The 21,445-nt window shown below is 41.9% G+C and overlaps 1 protein-coding gene across 1 annotated transcript in view; it reads right to left on the bottom strand.

The window, feature by feature from the left end:
- Positions 1–21,445, bottom strand: part of LOC5570673 — a 42,160-nt gene that overhangs the window by 3,966 nt on the left and 16,749 nt on the right. Inside the window, 6 exon segments of the mRNA XM_021840091.1 lie at positions 1,863–3,755; positions 3,819–3,945; positions 4,005–4,681; positions 15,476–18,365; positions 18,367–19,065; positions 19,067–20,361. Coding sequence (XP_021695783.1) covers positions 1,863–3,755; positions 3,819–3,945; positions 4,005–4,681; positions 15,476–18,365; positions 18,367–19,065; positions 19,067–20,296 — 7,516 coding nt within the window. The 5' untranslated portion in view covers positions 20,297–20,361.

Consider the following 21,445-nt stretch of genomic DNA (forward strand, 5'->3'; position numbering starts at 1 on the left):
CTGCTGGATTATTGCAGTTTCTGACAATTCTTGAAAGAGCCCAATTACGGAGATCCTAGTGGAGTTACAAAGCATTTTAAAAAAAAAAATCAACGTATTGCTTGAGGAATGTTCCTTGTTCAATTTTCAAAGTTTTAGATCGTTGGTGTTTTCTTCGAGTCGAGTGAAGAATAAGAGTATTTAAGTGAGAAACCTGGAGGCCATCTTGGATTTGGATGCTATTTTGATTTTAGTAGTAAAGGTGACATGAATAAAAATTGCTTAATTGTACTACATATAGCATCTACTCAAAAACAAAATCCACAAAGTTCATTACACTTATGACACCCCCCCCCCCTTCAAAAATCCGAAAATTTTGAAGGGTAGAAAAAAAATTTCATCATTTTTTTGACATCAAATAGATTTTTTCAATTTTTCAAGTAAAAAATAAGTAAAATAATGATCAAAACAAGTTTGACAATTATCGTTAAAAATAAAAATTCGAAAAAATAACTATTTTTTCATTTTTTTTCCTTATTTATTTTTATACCCCCCTCGTACCTTCCAAATGGTCTCGGACATAGAAGATATTCAATATTTGTATCATCCTAAAGAGAATGCCAAACTTGTCGCTTATTCACACGACAAATCATGTGAATTCACATTTTAGATAGAAATCTGTATCCCATGAAAAGATTTTGAGATTACAGCAACATAAAATTATAGAATTACTAGAATTTTTAGACTTCAGTACTGATATTTTGATTTTAAATTCGAAAATCTCATGGATTCTTACAGAAATACAGGGGGTTGTCAAAATAAATGGGACAGACAAAAATTGGGCCAACTTCGGAATGCTGTAACTTTGTCAAACATTGACCGATTTAAATTCTTTAAAAAGTAATAGACAGGTCAACTAATCTAGTTTTGAGGTGCACCCACGGAGATAAACTATGACCACCGGGTACCGGTGATAATCCGATGATAATCACTTAAACCTATAGTTGAATATTGTTACTAAAGTTGTGAAAAATGTGACTAGAGAATACCTTTTTCCAGAGAGAAACTTAAAAGCATTTAGGGGCGGTATTAAAAGGCACAAGGTACTCCATCTACTTTTAAGTTTCTCTATTGAGATCCAGCTCAGAGGATTCGAATGGATTGCAGACCTTTTTCCGATTGAAAAACATGTCCACGCCTGAACTTCCGATTCGAAAACCCCACTCGCAGGAAGTCTAACTTATCGCATCGATCATAGTGAAAACCGCATTTGATTTAACTTATTTGTCTGGGAGCTCCAGTCGATTGAAAATAAAAGGTCTGTTCCGGGGTTTTGAGGGTTGACTAAACAAAAGAATGCATTTTCACAAAATTCCAAGAAAAAGGCACTTTTTTTTGTTTGTTTCCAGTCCCACTTATTTCAGTGTTCTATCCAGAAATTCGCACAGATTTTTTTCAGAAAATCCAATCAATAGTCTTTCCTAGAATTATGTTTAAAATGTTTATAGGAATTCTGTTGAAAACAAAAATACGAGTTCCGTCAGATAATCATGCAGCAATTTTCTTAAGAAGTAAATAATATACCAGCAAATATGTCTGTAAACTCTGCTGTAGTTTGTGGACGAACCTAACAAATCTTCATTTGCATAAATAAGTTTTTAAATGAGTCTGAGTGTAGGACACGCCAGCAAAAGAATGAACACAAAGCACCAACCCAACCGAAAATGGCACCATGAGAGATTGCAATCCTTACATCTATATAGAAGAGATAAACCCATCACCTTGAAAATACAAACTGTCTAGGTCTATAGAGTGCAAGAATTGCGAAACCCTATGGATGATTTTTTTGATTTCGACAAACATAAAAAAATGATCCCACTCACCACCGTAGGACGACGACACCGGTGGGCCTGCGTACGGTTGCTGTGCATTCATCGAGGAACCGTGACTATCGTACAGGCCAGAACCAGCAGCTGATGGAGCTCCGGTTGCCGCTTGATGCATTGGTTGCTGATGTTGCGAATACTGATCGTAATAGCCAGTGCCACCGGTGGACGCCGTCGGAGAGTATCCCGGGAACGGTCCGGTAGCAGAGGCTGCATTTGGCTGTTGTTGCTGTTGTGGTACTGGAGTAGGAGTACCGCTGAGCGAGCTGCTGTTGCTGTTCTGACTATGGTTCATGACAGCAGGCGATGGCGACGGGGATGACGATGCCGAGGAACATGACACCGGAAGATACGGTGATGGATTGTTGCGTTTGTTGAGAGCCTTTTTGGCGGCATTATAGTCGTTCTTGGGCTGCTTGGGTGGCTTTTTGGGCGCGGACTTCTTCCCGGTGGGCGTCACTTTCGGTTCATACTCCATGAAGTTGTCGGTGGGCGTTGGCGAACGTGTAATGTTGCTGAGGGAAGTTTGGAACTCGCTCTGATTTTGGTTGTTGATGATGGCAGAAGTGGTTTTCTCCAGAAAATTGAGACTTGATTCGTACTGAGATGGTGGCGGGGGAGGAGGAGCATGGGATTGTTGACCATAGTAGCCGGAGGAGGAGTTACTGCTGGTATATGGATTCCAAGTAGATGGTTGCGATGGTGGTTGATGCTGCTTGTGAGATCCGTAGGATGACGAATGCATATGCTGAGGTTGATGCAAAATGGGACTTTTACTGGTGGCAGCTGGGGAGTTTGGCACGCCGTAAGAGGTTTGCTGATGAGGCTGGGAAGGATAACTGGATGATTGTGGATAGTTTTGCTGCTGCTGCTGTTGTTGAGGACTAGGTATCGTTTGCGGAGGCGGCTGTGGCTGATTAGGTGGCACCTGACGTCCCATGGCTGGATACGGTTGAGATTGATCGGAAACTCCTGTCGGTGTTGGTGGTACCTGTGGCGAAGGAACATCACTACTTGTTTGAGAATCCATTGTTGCATTTGCCTGACCAGCAGGGGCTATTTCGGGGGCTTGCTTTGCAGTGCTTGATTTGTTTTGCCCGGGCTCTGGGGCTTTGCCTGCTTTGTGCCTATAATTTTTAAGTGAAGATTGTGGAACTTTTGATTTCCTTTCAACGAGATTGGGTTTATAAACAACTTTTTCTCTTAAGGGAGGAATCTCATCTTCTATTGTAACGGTAGCAGGAGGCGTTTGCTGTCGTGTTTGCTTAGGACCATTCGGATGCCCGTCAGCCTGCTGAAAGTTTTTCCCGTGTCCTTCTTGTGCTTGGGGAGCCAAGGAATATGCTGACTGTATCATAGGGAATTTTGAGCCCTTATCTTTGGAAGGTCCTGACGACGCATTTGTATAAGCAGCAACATTCAGAAGAGACACAGTACCACCCTTACCACCGACCAATCCATCTCTAATCTCACCTTCTTCCAATTCATCACTCTTCAATTCGCAATCCAAAATTTCTCCTTTCTCAGGATAATCATCCACGTTCATTCCGTCCTTATCCTCCGGATCGAGTGGAACTATGCTGGAATCTGACTTATCCTCGTCATCCGAGTTCGACGGTATGCTAAGTGAATTGCCTTCGTCCTTTGAAGCACCTCCAGGCGACGCCTTCGTGACTGTCGAAGCTGCACTTGCCCTTCGTGGTGTTGCGTTAGCACCGCCCTTACCTGCATCCTTACCCTGCCCGACCTTGAACGCAGTCCTTATGGCAATGATCTTTCCCGTTTCCAACTGCATATAAATTCCCTTAGGTGATTTCAACACCATCACCTTCTGTCCAGCCTTCAAAACAATATTGGATTTGTCCGCAGAACTGGTTGGAATCACAACATCTGTAAAAATAATACAAAATTATTAACCAAATCAATCTCTCCCAAAACCCTACACCAACTTACCGATAGGAAGCGTCATTTCCTGGGCAGTCATTCCCTGTCGCTGCCAAACTTCAGCCGGAATCCACCTAGTCGGCCTGTTGCCACCAACCGAGTTCTTACCACCGCCATCAGCCTGCATAGGTCGAACCTGTAACAATTGTTTAATTTAAAACTCAAAACCTTCCTTCTGTGCCAAAGGCTACATACCGAAGCAACAGGTCGATGAATGATCGAGCCATCCGGGGTTCGGATAGCTCTGTACGTCGTTCCCATCGATGTGTAGGAATAGCTCGGCTTGGTAGCCGCTTGTTTCTCCAATTCATATCCTCGCTGCGCTTGTCTTTTCTCCGCCGAGGACAGCTTCTTCTCCTTTCGATCGATCAACAAACTCTCGTGGGCAAACGGTGACTTTGTAAGCTTCTTGGAGTACAATTCCAACAAATTCTGCATGACCACATCGATAAATTTATCCTTGTCTTCGCTAAAGTCCTTAACTTCTCCATCTTCGCCATCGTCGTAGCACAAACTGGTCACCTCTTTCATCGAAAGATGCGCATCCGGGTTGCACTCGTCCACGATCCGATCGCTCATGCCCTGCTTGTTGATCTGTCGATCGTAAATCTTCTTCTCCAAACAGTTGTCCACCACCAAGCGATACACGAAGCACGGTTTTTTCTGACCGTATCGGTAAACGCGACAAACGGCTTGCGTGTCGTGGCAGGGATTCCAGCTGGCGTCAAAAACTACGACCCGGTTCGCACCGACCAGGTTAATACCCAGCGAACCAGCGCGGGTCGACACCAGAAACAGGTGGATGTTCGGGTTCGAGTTAAACTCGTTGATCAACTTCTCGCGTTCCTGGGCCGTTGTTGAACCATCCAGTCCTGTTTGATAGGGAATTGGATGAAAAAAGTTCATTGAATAGATTTTAAGGTGTTTTTTTACGGATTCACGAAAATAAAATAAGTCAAGTTTAGATATGGTGGCCTTATGATTCAGTATGCGTTTATGCCCTTTTACACAAACTCCACGCAAGTGTCACAGGATCAATTGTATGCATGGGCCCTTACAGGATATTCTACTATCTACTTAAAGCTGAATATCGAATGCTCTCCGGGGAAAACTGAATTGGTCGTCAAGAAAACACAAACCTGAACAAATTTTCGCTAACTTTCATGGGTAGGACCACCACTCATTTCATGTCTTCTAAATATTTCGAAATTTGCACAAATTCTTCCCAGCAGTGTTGCATTTGAACGCGTTCAGTTTGCGTTCCAGTTCAAACTTTTGAACGAGTAGGCTTGAACATTGAGCAGTTCAAAAATTTGAGATGTTAGGAAACATTTAAGGTGCCATATATTTGTAACGATTGGAATTCAATATGTTATGATGTAGTATTTTTCGTGTTAAAAATGCATTTGCATTTTAATGTGAACAGCAGGTGCGAAATCATGCACGAGAATTTAATGTCTACTAGGTTCTCGTGCAAAATTAGAACGCGTTCAGTTCACTTTTGGCTCGCGTTCAGTTTAAACTGCATCACTGCTTCCCAGAATTGTGTAAAACTGATGCGCAGGATGATAAGATGGGATTATCACAGAAGGCCGAATCACAAAAGGCTGAATGTCCAGAAGGCCAAATCACAGAAGGCCGAATCACAAAAGGCCGAATTAGAGATGAAAATTACCAACCTAAAGAATAAAGCCTGAATATAAAAAAGTCCATGCCTTTTTAAATGCAGTCATGTCAGTAAACAGTGCAAAATTTACATGCGACGAAGCTGCATTGAGGGTGCAGGAACTGGGGCGGCAGAAGGCCACCCAAGTCTCCGATGTCCGAAGGGTGTGCATAACATCTATTCGGTATCATGCGAACAGCAAATTTAGGCGTTTTACCGGTATAATGTACTAGCGAATGGGGCCCAGATAGCCGTAGCGGTAAACGCGCAGCTATTCAGCATGACCATGCTGAGGGTCGTGGGTTCGAATCCCACTGGTCGAGAATATTTTCGTAAAGGAAATTTTCTCGATTCCCAGGGCTTACAAGTATCTTTGTACCGTGCGAGCTCCATATTTATAGACAGTTCCATATTCTGAACAGTTTACGACAAACTTAATGATTTCAATCTTCTAATCCAAATTTTTGCACAAAAACTTATATAACATACATCAGCTACATATTTTCTTATCGTATATCCGAGGCACAGATTTATTTTGGCAATATTTTACGTGATTTGACGAAAAATAAGGTTCGGACTTTGACAAACGTGAAAAAAAACATGGCCGCTAAGCCTGTGCACTAAGGCCCCAAGCACAATGTGAACGGCAACGCGGCACAACGGCAAAACGGCATGCCCATCTTGATCTACACTTTACTTATCAATCCAGTGTTGACTAAATCCTTTTCAACATTGACTTGACAAGTAGAGTGTAGCTCAAGATGGGCTTGCCGTTTTGCCGTTGTACCGCGCTGCCGCTCACATTGTGCTTGGGGCTTAAGACACCGGTCAAAATGTTTGCTTCATTTTGGGTTGACAATATAATCAAATTACATTCGTAGCTGCTGGAAACTGACCGGTAAGAATATATCTTCATATTATTTACAAATATTTGGAGCTACTGCGTGCAATCTCTGATTAATTAAGTGTTCAAAGATCGGCACCAAATGTTGTTGATTGATCCTTATTATAAACAGATCTCGAAAACTTATTCAAATAGTCTCAAGTCAAAAAAGTGAATAAACTTACTTTATTGATCCTACGTGTTTCGCAGACGAAATTCCACATGTTCCGCTCCTAACCAACTAGATTTTTCACTTTTAGAACGTTCAATTTCCGGATTTACAAAACGACGAAAGTAAGATTTTCAACTTTCGCAACTTAACCACTACTTTCGCCGCCCCGCTGTATAGAGAGACAAAGTAACTTAAACACGAATCTAAACAAAACACTGGTTTACACTGGTAGAAAAACGTCGAAAGTAACTGTTTTGAACGGCTTATCATTTTGTTATAATTATTTTTGTTGAAATTAATAGAAACTATCTAGGTTTTGAACGCGATCAGATTGTATGCAAAATATGAGCGATGTAAACGGCGAAAAAATGTTAAAAAGGTGTTTCATTTTAAAACAGTTTTGGAAGACAGGTTGTGATTCTTCTCAATTAGTTTTCTCAAAACCGTATGAAAGTTACTTACGTCGATTTGAAAAAGTAATCGAGAGATATGCCGCGGCAAAAAAGAATCACCCTACACGACCCGTGGAAGCTGGAGAGGGCTATTACTCTTGTCAGGAAGGGGTTTTCGACTAGAAGCACGGCAGGTCTTTACGGAATTGCTGTCAGTATGAGCCTATGCATGCTATAAAGCGTTTGACTTTTACTGTGCGCCCTGTTTTCAAGTTGCCCGTAAGAGAGAGTGAGACAGCACCAACACACGGCGCACAGTAAAAGTCAAGAGAACAAAAGAATTTATGGCACGTACAGAGGCTCATTCTATCCAGCCTTTTACAAGCGTTAATGGCTGCCATAAACAGGCTCGCTTTCTGGTAGGCTCTCGATTTGACGTTTGGCTTGGGTCCACTCAATATACACGCTCGTTCAAATCTAATCAAAAGAGAGTAACTTTGACTTACTTTTGAAGTTTCAAGTTAGCTGTCAAAAGTGAGTAACTTTATTTTATCAAAGTGAGTAACTTTTTACTCAACCATGAAAGAAAACGACCTTACTCACTTTTGAGTAAACACAAACATATTTGACTCACTTTGTAAACGTCAAAGACTTGTGAAAATTTCGCGCGCTCGAACTGACAAATCCTCCGTTGTGGTGAAATTTCTTCCGTCAACGTGATGTCGGACTGTTTTCAAAAACAGTCGAGACAAAAGCCGAGCCGGCACAGCGATGAAGTTAGTTTGCTTGAAACTTCGCTTCGGAAGTCCAACCGGCGAATTCCAGATTAATGCTGCGAAGTCAATAATCCTGATACCAAGTGAAGCGAGGTCGAAGGGAAAATGACCAAGTCCTGGTTTTGATAGAACAACCGCAAGAAAAAATATAAACAGTAAGTTTTACCGTCCTACTTTTTATTGAACTAATTATCAATTCTTCATAGTCTAACTGGGAAGGCTACTGGCTCGGTTAAACTACATCCTCCATGACTTTCATCAATCCCCCAGAGATTTATAACATCCGGGGATCCATTCCAGAGCAGCGAAAATTTCAACACAAATATTTTTTTTTTACTTGTTATTATGTATTATTCATATAGTTATGTAAGAGATAATAAATAAATGTTATGCTCTATTTATATTTCTTCTGATTTTATGAATAACATAATATATTGTTTATAAAAATATTATTTCCTGAAGTGAGTGACATCTACTCACTTTCGCAAATTTCAGATTAAACGAAGTGAGTAAGTGTTACTCCCATATTGGCATTTGACAATGTTACTCTAAAGTGAGTAACGATGGTGTTACTCACTTTTGAGCAGTTCCACTTTGTTCCAAAGTGAGTCGAAATCTACTCACTTTTGAGTAGATCTGAACGAGCGTGTAAAACTACCCATGTCAAACGTCAAATCCACCGACCCTTCCCAGAAAGCGAGCCTGTGTGTGGCAGCCATTAACGCTTTTAAAAAAGCTGGATACTCCAAGGGGAAAAATCTACTATACATAACCGTCCAGGAAAACCAACCATATTGTCGGAAGAAGATGAGGATCGCATATCGGATTATATAGTCCGGTCAGCTAAATCTGACTTTTCCATCGACACAAGCCGCTTAAGAATATTGGTAGGTCAGTACATGATTCTTTCCGGAAAATCATGTGATTTTCCAAATAACATTCCGGGAAGAAAATGGATTCAGTTGTTTTTGTACCGACTTCCGGATATTTCGAGATGGATCCTGGGTTGTCCGACATTTCGCGGTAAACCATTTCGTGGTGTACCGTTTCGCGGTTTGTATCATTTTGCGGTTTACCGTCTTGCGGTTAGTACCATTTCGCGGTATGCCGTTTCGCGGTCTATACCATTTCGCGGTGTGGTTTTTCCTACGAGTTGAACTGAAAATTGTTGGCATTATCACTAATAATGTTTTCATCGGTGATTTACCCTTCTTTTGAACCCAGGCAGTCCTTCAAATTGCACTGTTAAGTTAGATGAAACATCTCGGTCCAAACCGCGAAACGGTACACCGCGAAATGGTAATGACCTCGAAATGACAAGCCGCCAAATGGTACTAACCGCGAAATGACAAACCGCGAAATAGATTACCGCAAAATTTTATACAATCGGATCCCGATCTAAACTGCAAAGGAAGCGATCAGGTCCGCTTATAAGGCCTGGAGAATTGCTAATAGATTGCCTCTTTGAACTGCTGTTATAAACCATTAATAAATATAATTGCTTTTGTTTGATACATATGGATTTATTGCTGTCTATAATTAGGAACACTTTTGTCCATTAATAGGAACACTTCCTTATTGACTGTTCAGAATAAGGAACATGGACACGGTTTTCAAAAATAAATCTGACTGATCCCTTATGGTTATGCAACCAATATCGAGCCATAAGTTAAAATATATATTTAGCACATGCGAAGGTAGTCAATACCGACTACTAAAAAGAAAACCTCTTCTTTTACATAAGCCATTATCTTCAGATTTTCTTAAGCGTTCAGAATATAGTACCGGCACGGTACCTGCCACACGATATACACATGCAAAAATGGTCAATCGGCAAAGAAAGCTCTCAGTTAATAACTGTGGAAGTGGTCATAAGAACACTAATCTGAGGAGCAGGCTATGTCCCAGTTGGGACGTAACGCCAGAAAGAAGAAGAACCGGTATAATGCAAAAAGAGGATGTTTCACCTTTTTTAGGTGTCAGGATAATGATTGCTGAGACGTTGTAACAAGTGTTTAAGTGAGCATAAGAATACTAAGTTTACTAAGAACACTTTTCATCGTACAGTGCCCGTTTGGTTTTGCCACGGTTTGTTTTTTTGGGAACACGGAAATCCATGTACAGAAAAAATGGATCATTGTCATTCACAAATCCTGACAATCTCAATGTTTCTGTGGACCTTCTTAAGGCCCAAGTAAAAATGGTGCAAAAGTCAAAAATGAAAAAGCAGTTTTCTCTTTTTAATTAGACAAATCGAAGAAAATAAAAAAACACAGCTCTTTTATTTGCCAAATAAAAAGGCTGTGTGTTTTTATTTTCATCAATTTGTTGTTTTAAAAGGAGAAAACTGCTTTTTCAGTTCTGATTTTTGTGCCATTCTCTCTTGCGCCTTAAGGCTTACCATATTCAAAATAGGTTAATTAAATTCGTGGTCATTATTACGGTGATGGAAGTTTTAATAAAAACAACCGTTAAATTTTGGAACGGTCCAATTTAGGCAACTTGAAAATTTTTGGAGTGTTGCCAAGCTCGAACGGGCACTGTAACTTTCCAGTTTTCGCGAGGTTTTTACACTTTTATTATACAAATTCTTTGGACCCATGGGTGTGTTGGCGATTCGGATTTGAGGGCATCTAGTACACTTGCTGAGTTGGAAAGGATTAATGTCAGGGATGAGAAAAGTACTGGAGCAAACATTTACCGCCTCTACATTTACATCTTTCTACACGACCATCAAAATCCAAAGCAAACCATGACGGTTCAAAACAAAAAAATGTCACGGCTCTTCAAAAATGTAATCTTCTTCTTCCTAACGTTTTTCAACCTCGAATGCGAAATGACTCGAGCACAGTGGTGACACGATTTTTGCGGTTTTCGGGGTTTTGCATTTTTGCTCGATAAAGGCAGTATGAAATTGAACTTGTTTATATGTATCGTAACGGAATGATTGTGGTCTTTCTGTTAGAGCTAATAGATTTCAATTAGTTGAAAACACAAGCAAAATATTAGCGATTGAATGATTTAACACTTTTTTCAATCATTCAGCTTGGAATGGCTGCCCGAAAATGGTCATAAAGGAGAGACAAAAACAGTCAAGCAGTGTGTGAACCGTTGGCAGCGCAACGCCTGATGGTATTGATGCTGCTGCTGCTTTGTGTTTTGGTGGAATGGCAGAATCGATGAACTGTGGTGAATTGTGGTCACAGTTCCCAAGACTGGCCCAACGGAGTTGTTGCTGCATAGAAGATTGCCGCTGCTTCGGTAGAGAAAATTGAGCACTCTTTAGGGAGGCTTTGATTCACGTAGAGGTTCGAACTGAAAACGGCAAAGCCAACACCTCTCTGGGATTAGGAACCGTTCGTGTACCGATGCTCATGATTGGGGAAGCTTGATTGTAGGAGTTCATTTACCGAAGCTCTGAGGGCCGCTGTGTTGTCCCGTTTTCTAAAATTACTCTTGATGGTCGTCTGAGCTTGTCAGCTATTTGCTCCATGACAGTGAGTCTTGGCCACCGGGGGAGGCAGGCGCTGGCGACTATGCGCAGAATCCAGTCTCCTTTTTCAAGGAGGTGGATTCTCTCGGCACCGGCTGTTTTAGCAGAACAAGTAACCGCTTTTCGACAAATGGCTGCAAATAAACGATGCCGAAAAAGTAATATGCCAACTTCGGCTGCGGCAGATTCCGCGAGAGTTGGCGGTAGTAGGCCGGAGATGATCCGAACATAACTGTTGAAAATCGGCGCTAGAACTTCTTCAAGCTTGTCGTGATTTATACACGTCATTTCCAAGCCATAGAAAAGTCGGCTGTCGACGATGGCTTGGGCCACCTTGAGGCGCAGTCTACCTACAGAGGAGGTCCATTTGTGTACGGCTGTCACAGCGGCTTGAGCTTTAATCCTGGTTCTACCAGGAGTGTTGGCGATCGCAACTAAGAGAATGTCGTCGACGTAGTCGAAGACATAGAGATTCGCTGGTAGACGCTCGAAAACTCCATTCATCGCTACTATGAATAACGTGACAGCGAGGACGGACCCTTGTACCCCGGTTTCTTCTTTGAAACGTTGCGACGCTGTGTTGCCAATAAGTACCCGGAAGGACCGGCCAGAAAGGAAGTTTTTAATGAACGCCATCAGGTTCCCAGAGAAGCCCTATTTGGCGTGTTGATGAAGTACGAGCGGGGTCCAAATTCTATTAAAAGCTTTCGCTATATCCAGGGATATTAGCTCGGCATGAATTCCGTCGGAGTGCACCTCGTGGAGCAGGCCACCAAGAGTGTTGACGATGACCTAGCCGGTAGTCTTCTTCAAGTTTCTCACGGAGCCTTCTATTCACCATCTGTTCTGTGACCTTGGACATACAGCAGGTTAATGATATCGGCCGGTACTTTGATGGATCTCGGGAATTAACAGGGTTCTGAATTTTCGTATCAATGATGCGAAATCTACGATTTTTCGCACGTAAGGAGAATGCTTTTTTCGCTTCCTCACGTGAACATCTTTTATCGCTCACACTAATTTTCCCTGGAGCTACGATGGTGGATAACCGAAAATCACTCCACTCCGGGGATAATATATTTTTCACTCCATCATATTTTCGCTCACCAACTGGTCCCGAGAATTATCACTATGTGGATAAACAAAAACTAGTGCCGGCGACGGGATTCGAACCTAGAACATTGCTAAAAACAACAGCGATGCGTGCACGCTAACCATGCCACCACACCAACTTGACGAATGGAGTGGTTAATTTGGTGCATAAAAGCAACTGCTGCTTGTGGCGATGCATACAGGAAAAGTTCTCCATGGATCGGAGAAAGAGAAAACAAACTTCTCACAGCTACGGAAATGTGCAATTATCTATTTTCGCTTTGTTTTGTGGACGGATAAAATCGCAAGGTAGCTAATCGCTGAAAATTGCTGTGAGGGATAAATCCATTATCGTGAGAGTGAGTGAGAATTCGGAAGCCTGGGAATTAACGTTGCTCTTTGGAATCGGAATTACAATGCTCTAATTCCACTCCTCTGGGAAAGATGTCTCTTCCCACATGGAGATGATTAGCTGGAGAAACTAGATTTTCCCGGTAGATGGAAGCTGTTTTAGCAGCGGATAACCAATTCCGTCGGGGCCAGCGGATGTTTTTCATTGCTGCAACTTAGTGCAAGGGTTAGTTCTAGAGAACGGGCTATTGATTTTTGAAGTTTTTATATTCACGGGTATTTTGAAGACGGCGAGCGAAAAACACCTTGAACCACGGAATACGCCTAAAGGTAGGCCATTTCCCAAGGAAATTCTACATTCTTAACAGTAATTCGTTAATATTGTCTGATTGAACATTCTAATGAAAGTTTTGACAACGGAATCGTTTTCGGCGATGCCAGTTTTAGTGAGAACCATATTTTCCTTGCTCATATCGCTTGCAGAACTTATGGGAGACATGAATCTTCGATAGTGTCATCCCTAAACATTGAAATCGTTGTTTTGAAAAGTTGACAAATTTACGTATGAAGTAAACACAATTTTCGCAAAAATCCTTATTCTCATTAGCTCATGAATATAAGAAGCAGATGTGCAATTCATACTTTGGAAATGTTCCATCAATGAATTTATCAACGATTTATTTACGAGATGAGTCATTCCGATCAATTTTACCCCGCTGAATTTTACCCCGGATTAAAAAAAGAACAGGGGACGGCAAATTGTTATAATTACAGTTATAATAATATAAAGTTATAATAATAAGTTAACGCGTTACTAATCGCTAATCGGTCTAGAGCCAGATAATCTAGATGAGTAGATGACAAATAGTTCTAACAATAATTCTTCTTCTTTCTGGCTTTACGTCCCAACTGATACAGAGCCTGCTTCTCAGTTAGTGTTCTTATGAGGACTTTCACAGTTATTAACTGAGAGCTCTCTTTGCCGATTGACCATTTTTACATGTGTAAGGTACCCCGGGGCAAGTGAGAATCCGGGGTAAGTGGGACATTCCGTCATAGCTCTTTTAGGAAAAGCTTTTCATGGGGGTATTCTTCTAGAAAGTTGAAGATACAATGATAAGGAAAGAATTTAGTACAAAAATGATTGTAATTTTTAATACCATGTGCTCCATGTAACAGTTGTCAGCTCAGCACCATTTTCAACTTGTATGATAAATTGTGACACGTTTCACGTTCTACATTGGCTTGCAAAAAATAATTGTGCTATAAATCGAATTACCATCGGTAAGCTACAACTTTAAGTATTGTTACAAGCTGCATACGATAAACAGGTATTTTGTTTTCATTTCATATGAAAATTTTTATAGTCTAAATTACCCCAAAATATCTTTATACCCGGGGTAAGTGGGACCTATCGAAACAAGCACCAGAATCAAAACTTTTCTAGACACGTTTCAAACATTTTCCTAGAGAGTAGCTCTAAAACATTCAAACGAACGATTTCTATAAAAAAAAATCTTATATTACGTAATTGTTGAATAGGGAGAACAAATGACAAATTTGTCTAAATAGGTTTTTCTATTTTTATTTGAAATATGAATTTAAAATTAAAAGAAGACAGAGATAAAATTTAAAATACATCATGAGAACGTTTACTTTAATATTTTTATTTAACTTTAGTTGATATTTCTATCAAATCCAGTAGTTGCGGAAAACAGTTCCATCCCATTAAGTGGGATTCCGCCATGCATAACAGTAATAACAAATAATAATTAAATATTTAAAAATTCGTCAATTTTTGAAAGTTTACGTGCTACATTTCGATTGATAACTTATAAATAATATATTTTGAACATGTTTTATACCTCTTTACGCTTTTAGTGAGTAATTTTTAGTAAAAATTAAATGCGATGTGACATAACCTTACATTTACGTTTTCTTCCTAAAACGTTACGTATTTTATGGTTGATCCCTTCTGTACATCAAATATGTACTCAAAATTAAAAATCCATGATTTGCCAATCTTATTATTGCTATGGTTGACTTACTGATGACGTTGGACGCATGAAACTGGATGTGTCCCACTTGCCCTGTTTAGCGAGGTAACTGCGTCTATTGGCTCATTCTAATACTTTCTTCTAAGATTTTCACAATTTGGAAATTATTCGATCAAACTCATGCACACACCATCAAATATGTTGCAAAAATGTGAACGTGTTGTTGGATTTGCAAAATATTGACATTTTTTAATTATATTGAACAATCTGTTTGAACTATCATTTTTTTATGTCCCACTTGCCCCGCGGTACCTTATATCGTGTGGCAGGTACGAAGATACTCTATGCCCTGGGAGTCGAGAAAATTTCCTTTACGAAAAGATCCTCGACCAGCGGGATTCGAATCCACGACCCTCAGCATGGTCATGCTGAATAGCTGCGCGTTTACCGCTATGGCTATCTGGGCCCCTTAACAATAATATATATTCTAATAAACAATCATATATTTCAAAATTCGAGTTAAGGTTCAGCTTGAAATGAAATTATTAAACTTATTATGTTTTAGTTTGTAAAGTTGGTAGAACAATCAACGGACCAGATTCAAACTCTTCGCAGGCCGCACAAAATGCAGATGCGACCCGCGAGCAGCCCTGATTTAAATTATAATCACGAAAACAACAACGTCACAGAACGGATAACGATTTTACAACGACGCCGGCCTCCCTTTCACGATTCTACACGACTCCACGCTCCCTTTCACGAATTTGTATCCCCTTCGGTGTGAGTCCAAATCACTTAAGAGTAGGTAAACTCTACCCTCCCTTCTCAGACGATCAATACTTACGGTAGTAACTGGCATTCTTTGCCCAGTTGTTTTCCGTGCCAGGGATCTTATTGCGCTGCAAGAATCTCTCAATCAAATTGAGAGTCAGCAAACTCTGGCTGAAAACTAGCATTCGATCACCCAGTTTGATGCTCTCCTCCAGAATGTAGAAAAAGATTTCCATCTTGGGTGAACTCTCCAGCAGATCCGGAACGTAACCTTTCATTAGCTCGAACGCCCACTCGTAGGGAATTTCGTCCTTGTCTTTCTCTTTCTCTTTATCCTTGTCCTTATCTTTTGCTTTACCATCTTTACCGCCATCTTTCGATTCTTTTGCCTTAAACTCATCTTCAATCTTGAGCAACTCATCTTTCAACTTTTCTTCGTCGATTTCGTGCTTCGTTTCGTTTATTTTCTTTTCTTCGTCGTTCTCTTCATCCTTCTCTTGTTTTACATTTTCTTCCGGTTCCTTCTTCACCTCTGCCACTAATGCTTCCGTTTTCACCCCGTCTTCAGTCTTAATTTCTTGCTTCACATCCACTTTCGTATCAACAGTCTTTTCATCCCCATTTTCACCAATACCGTTCGACTCTTGCACTTCTTGTTTTATTTCAGTTTTTATTTCTTCCTTTATCTGTGTCAATGGCGGTTTTACGTCTTCTTCAACCTTGGTGATGATCTTCGTGTCCATGTCCACAATTTCGGTGGGCTTCTCTTCCTTGATTTCAACCGATTTGACCGGATCTTTGAGGTCTTCTAGCGACGGTTGATCCGCGTACTGGGCATTGGCTTGCTGCTGGTTAAGCAGCGGATCCATAGGTGGCGGAGGTGCCGTTTCTTGAGGGTTAGGAGGATAGGTAGTTTGGTTGGGATCGGGCATCGGTGGAACCGGAGCCTGGTTTGGATCCCATTTTTGTTCATATTGATTGTATTGTTGCTGTTGGTCTGTGTAACCGTACTGATTGCTGTTACCGTAATAACCATTGTTGTAGGAATTGTTCTGCGGCGGCTGCTGCTGCTGTTGCTGGTAGTAATTGTTGTTGCCCCAATAGTTGTTCTGGTAGTTGTTAGTGTTGTTGTAGTTGTTCTGGTAGTTTTGGTCATAATTGTAATTGTAGCCCTGGTTGTAGTTGTAGTCATTGCGGCCGTAGTAATTGTTGCCATAGTTGCTGTTGTTGTAGGGATCATTGGATCCGTACTGATTATTGTAGTTATTATAGTTCGGATCTTGATTGTAGTTGCCTTGATTGTAATTGTATGGTGCAGCTGGAGGAGGGGCTTGCTGATTATAATTTTGGTTTTGATATCCGGGATACATTCCCTGTTGTTGTTGTTGCTGCTGCTGAGGAGCTGACGGTTGCTGAGGAGGATAGTTATTTTGTGTTGGATATTCCTGTTTGATAGCTGTTGAGTCTATCGGAATAGTAGCCGGAGGTTGCTGGGGGGCCTCCACGGGTGCATTGGGATCCTTATTGAGAGTGCTCGGGCTGACTGTCGCAGCAGGAACCAGTTTGCCATCTTTACCAACGGCTTGTTGGTTTTTGAGAGCTTGCTGTTGCTTTTTGGTTGTCCTAGGTTTACGAGGAGTTCCGTCTTTTTTCAAAGCTAACGGCTTGGGAGGCTTTGGAGCCGCTGGCTTCTTGCCAGGTTTCTTCTTTTCCTTCTTTTCTTCTGGTTTCTTCTCCACCACTGGCGCCGGTTTAGGAGCATGACGCTCAGGGGGAGGAGCGACTAATGGTTTAGCACCTTTGATTATCGGAGCAGGTTCGGCTTCCTCAATTTCCAAATCTAAATCGCGTTCACTTTGCTTCAAGAAGTTGTACAACACATCAGGATGATTCCAAATCTTACAGCAAACGGCAAACGCCTTCAAAGGATTTGGAACAGCCTTGGTTCGCACAACTTCATTCATGAAGATCGTGTACAACTTCCTCTGGAATTCGGTCATCCGAATTAGCAAAACGAATTCTTCTTTCTGTGGAAGCGAAGTTTGGAGAACTGCATGGGATCGTCTCTGTACGAAACCCAAAAGCAGCGAGTGCAAAACATGTGCCCTATAACGCATCAGTTTGATATCTTGAGGAGTGGAATCAATGCACTGACCGTTTTGAATAGGTCGTTCAAACATGTTGCTGAATTCTGTTTTTGTTCCAAGATAATTGGGACGAACAAAATCCACCATGCACCAATATTCTAACAGATTGTTCTGTAAAGGATATCCAGTCAGAACTATCCTTCGTTTGGACTTTATCTGCTTCAAAGCAACCGAAATACCAGCGTGGGAATTTTTGATGCGATGGCCTTCATCGCAAACTACCAAATCTGGGCCAGGCTTCACCAGTGCCTCGTGGATTTCATCAAACATATTCTTCTGGTCTTCTGTCGATTCTTTCTCTTCTTCTACTGGTGCTGACTCGTTCTTCTTTTTCTTCTTCTTTTTGGTCATCTTCTTTTGACTCAACAATCGGTACATTTCGTAACCAATCAGCAAAACTCCCCCACTTTTGGCCCACTCCAAGACGACCTTCGCCCTTGATTTGAGCGTTTTGTGACTATCATTCAGAATGAAGATCTTGAAGTTCCTGGGCCGCACTTCCCCGTGGTTATTCAAAGGACTTTTTTCAGCATCTTCCGGTAGCCACGTGTTGAATTCGTTCAACCAGTTCTGCAACGTATTGATGGGCATTATGATGAGCACCGTTTTTGAGCTGGTATGTCTTAAAAATATATCACAGAAGCAAACCAGTTGAAGCGTTTTTCCGAGACCCATCGAATGCGCTAGGATGCAACCGAATCCGGTACTGGTATCGTACCGCTCGATGGATTCGATGATATTATCGAACAAGAACCGAACGCCCCCGATCTGGTGAGGTTTGATGATTCGTGCAATCTGTGGGGCCAGAAAAAATGTCCTCTTCGCCTTCGGCATGACCTATGTTGATCACGACACGTCCCTTGTCGTCCGGAACGTTGTACGAATCGTTGACGTGCATTCCGCTGTTTTGTGGATCGTCATCGGAATCGTCTTCCGGTTCTTCGTCATCGTCGGACAGCACAATACAATCGTCGTCCGAGGAACTATCGATTGTTACTACTTCCTTCTTTTCGGGTGGTATGTACTCTGCTTCGCTGTCTTCTTCATCGTCGTCGTCGTCATCCAGATCATCGTCGCTATCCATCATGTCGTCGAAAGTCCGCACTGGAAATGATGGTATCTTCGTCGATAGGGAAGAGGATGAAGATGCGGCTGCTGAAGAGGATTTTACCGGAGCGATACTCACAGAAGGGGTCAAATTGGCTTGGATCGGGCGTGCTTTCGGCGGTCGGCCTCTAGTCTCGAACGGGTTCTTCATGTAGCCCATCTTGACCGAGGTTGAGGTTCCCGGTTGTTGGGTCTTCAGGATGGAAGCGTGACCTTGCAGAAATTGCATCACCTTCTGCTCGGTTTTGTTGGTTTGCCGCTCTAAAGCAAGCTGTCTCTGAACTTCTCGGATTATCCGTTGCTGTTCCTGCACTCTGGCCAAACGCTCTAACTCTTGTCGCTGGGCGGCCAACGTTGACGCATCCAGTTGGTTGTCGTCCATTACCTCTTTGATGTTCTTCCTCATGTTGGGTAACTTTTCGCATGGCGGCATCCTTCTTGGTGATCTCAAGCGAAATCTCTTCCGTGCATTCCAAGTCTTTCACCTTGCTGGCATTGGATGCGTCCGATTTGGACACAGGTTTAACACTGATTTCGCCCATTTCCTTCAGCTTCTCGGAGATGTCAAAGTCCATTTGCTGCTGAGGTGGTGAAGACGTTGATGCTGTTGGTTCGTCCAACTCTTCCGCCTTGCTAGTGTTGCTTGATGGAAGTGCTAGTGGATCGGTCTCTTCCGGTTCTGGCACGAATTCCGGTTCATCTTTGGGGGATGGCGGTGTTGGTTGCTTCTCCTCGGAAGGCGGCTCCGGTTCCGGTTGCTGTTGTTCCACTGGGGCAGTATCCGCTGGAGTGGAGTCAGTTTCCACTATCGGTGCGGGTTCGGTTTTAGTGGGTTTATCGTCCAATAGATTTGATATTTGGAAGGATGATTTACTGGAATCAGTTGGCGTTGGTGGTTTTGGTGGCAGAGGTGTTGGTTCTGGAACGTTGGCAGCTTCAGTGGTGGGAAGCGGAATGATTTCTTGTTTTTCCGCTTCCAACTCTTGCTTGGACTTTTTGATCAATACATTGTCCAGGATTTCAATTTTGCGTTTAGGAGGAATTCCCGAAGTAGCGTTGTCTGTCACGTCGTGTCCGGCTGAGGAAACAGAAGGGCCGATGAGCATGTTCTTGTCGTCTCGAATCGGTGTGACGGATTCAATTTTCGTAGGACTTGGTTTTCCTGACGGTTTTTGAGCAGGTATTACCGATGATCCGCCCAACAATGACGGGGCGGGTGGATGTGGAATAGTGCCTTGCGAGGTATGTCCATGATATCCAGAATAAGGTGAGGATGGTGGCCCACCGCCCGGAATCATTCCGGTTGCCTGTGGATATCCCGATGATGCTTGATGATGGTAAGAGTGACTCCCATAAGGGGATTGATGGTGATAAGGATGTTGATACGAATGGTAGGGCGCGTGCATAGAATACGGATCGTAGTGGCGAGCTGCCGCTGCATGATGATAGTATGGATCCTTGGCGTGGTGGTCCATCATTCCTGGGGGTGGAGGACCACCATAACCGTAGTGTTGATATCCGGATGGGTGCATTGGTGGTATCCCTGGGGTCACAGGGGGAGGACCTACCCCTGCACTGCCATCCGGTTTCATGTCCCCACCGGGGACGGGTGGCGGATGATTGCCGTTGGCACTATCCATTGTGGGAATACAGCAGATTACTGGACTGCCGAACACATCATTTTAACGGTGGTTGGTATGAAAATCTGAAAAAAGGAACGGAAAATAAAATACGATTAAAATTTGCTTCAAATGAACATAGTGGTAATTTCGATTCCGGATTCAATTTGACTGGGTTTACTTTTCCCATCCTTTTTATGTGTGTACCTAGGAATAAGCGCAGTGGTGTATCAAGGTGGGATGAACAATCGAAAATCATGGTGCCCCGCCAGACCGTGAAAAAATAACATTGTCCATCGAAACTGAGCATAGGGCTCGATTTCTGAGGTAATTTTGCACCTCTGAACCAATTTAAAAAAATCCCTAAGAATCTCGAGAAATCTTGATTTGAAGTTTTTAGCGCAACATTTCAAAATAATCCATATTGGAACCATTAAATAACACCGAAAACCCTACAAAAAACGCACAATGTATCTTTTGCATAGCTTACTCTAATTTGGGTTTCGTTCAATCAAATGAAAAGTGAACATTTATTTCAACAATAATCTGATGTTATGTTGAAAGTGAAACATTTTCTACTGAACATTATTTATTTATAGCTTCTTTTTCACACTAAGCGCCCACTGAAATCTGCCGTATTTATTTTGCTTAATAATATTAACTTCTTTGTACAACTCTTGATGTAGACGTCTCGTTTTCCACTGAGTATTGTCTTCAGCATTTTCAGTCACAACATGATTTTTCACTACACGGGAAACGTCCTCGTCACAAGTGTTCCAAGATTAACAAATTCTTCAACAACTTCAAACATAACCCCATTAAGGCGAATTGAAATCTGTACGCGTCGTGATGATTGTTGCTGATTCATCTCACGATTTCTAATCAAAGAAAATCAGTTGGTTTTGCACTGACACAGCTGAAAAAGTTTCAGCATACTTTATGCATGTTAGCGCGTACAGTGATACATTTTCAAGTCAATATAAACTTTCAAGACTGAGTTTTATCACTTTGAAATTGCAAGCTGAAAAGTCATCATTGTTGCCAAAACGAATGACGGGCTACTTCGCCTTAAGCACTACATCAGCAACAGCATGTTCTTCTTCTTTCTGGCATTACGTCCCCACTGGGACAGAGCCTGCTTCTCAGATTAGTGTTCTTATGAGCACTTCC

This window comes from Aedes aegypti, chromosome 2, assembly GCF_002204515.2.
Source record: "Aedes aegypti strain LVP_AGWG chromosome 2, AaegL5.0 Primary Assembly, whole genome shotgun sequence".
NCBI lineage: Eukaryota > Metazoa > Arthropoda > Insecta > Diptera > Culicidae > Aedes > Aedes aegypti.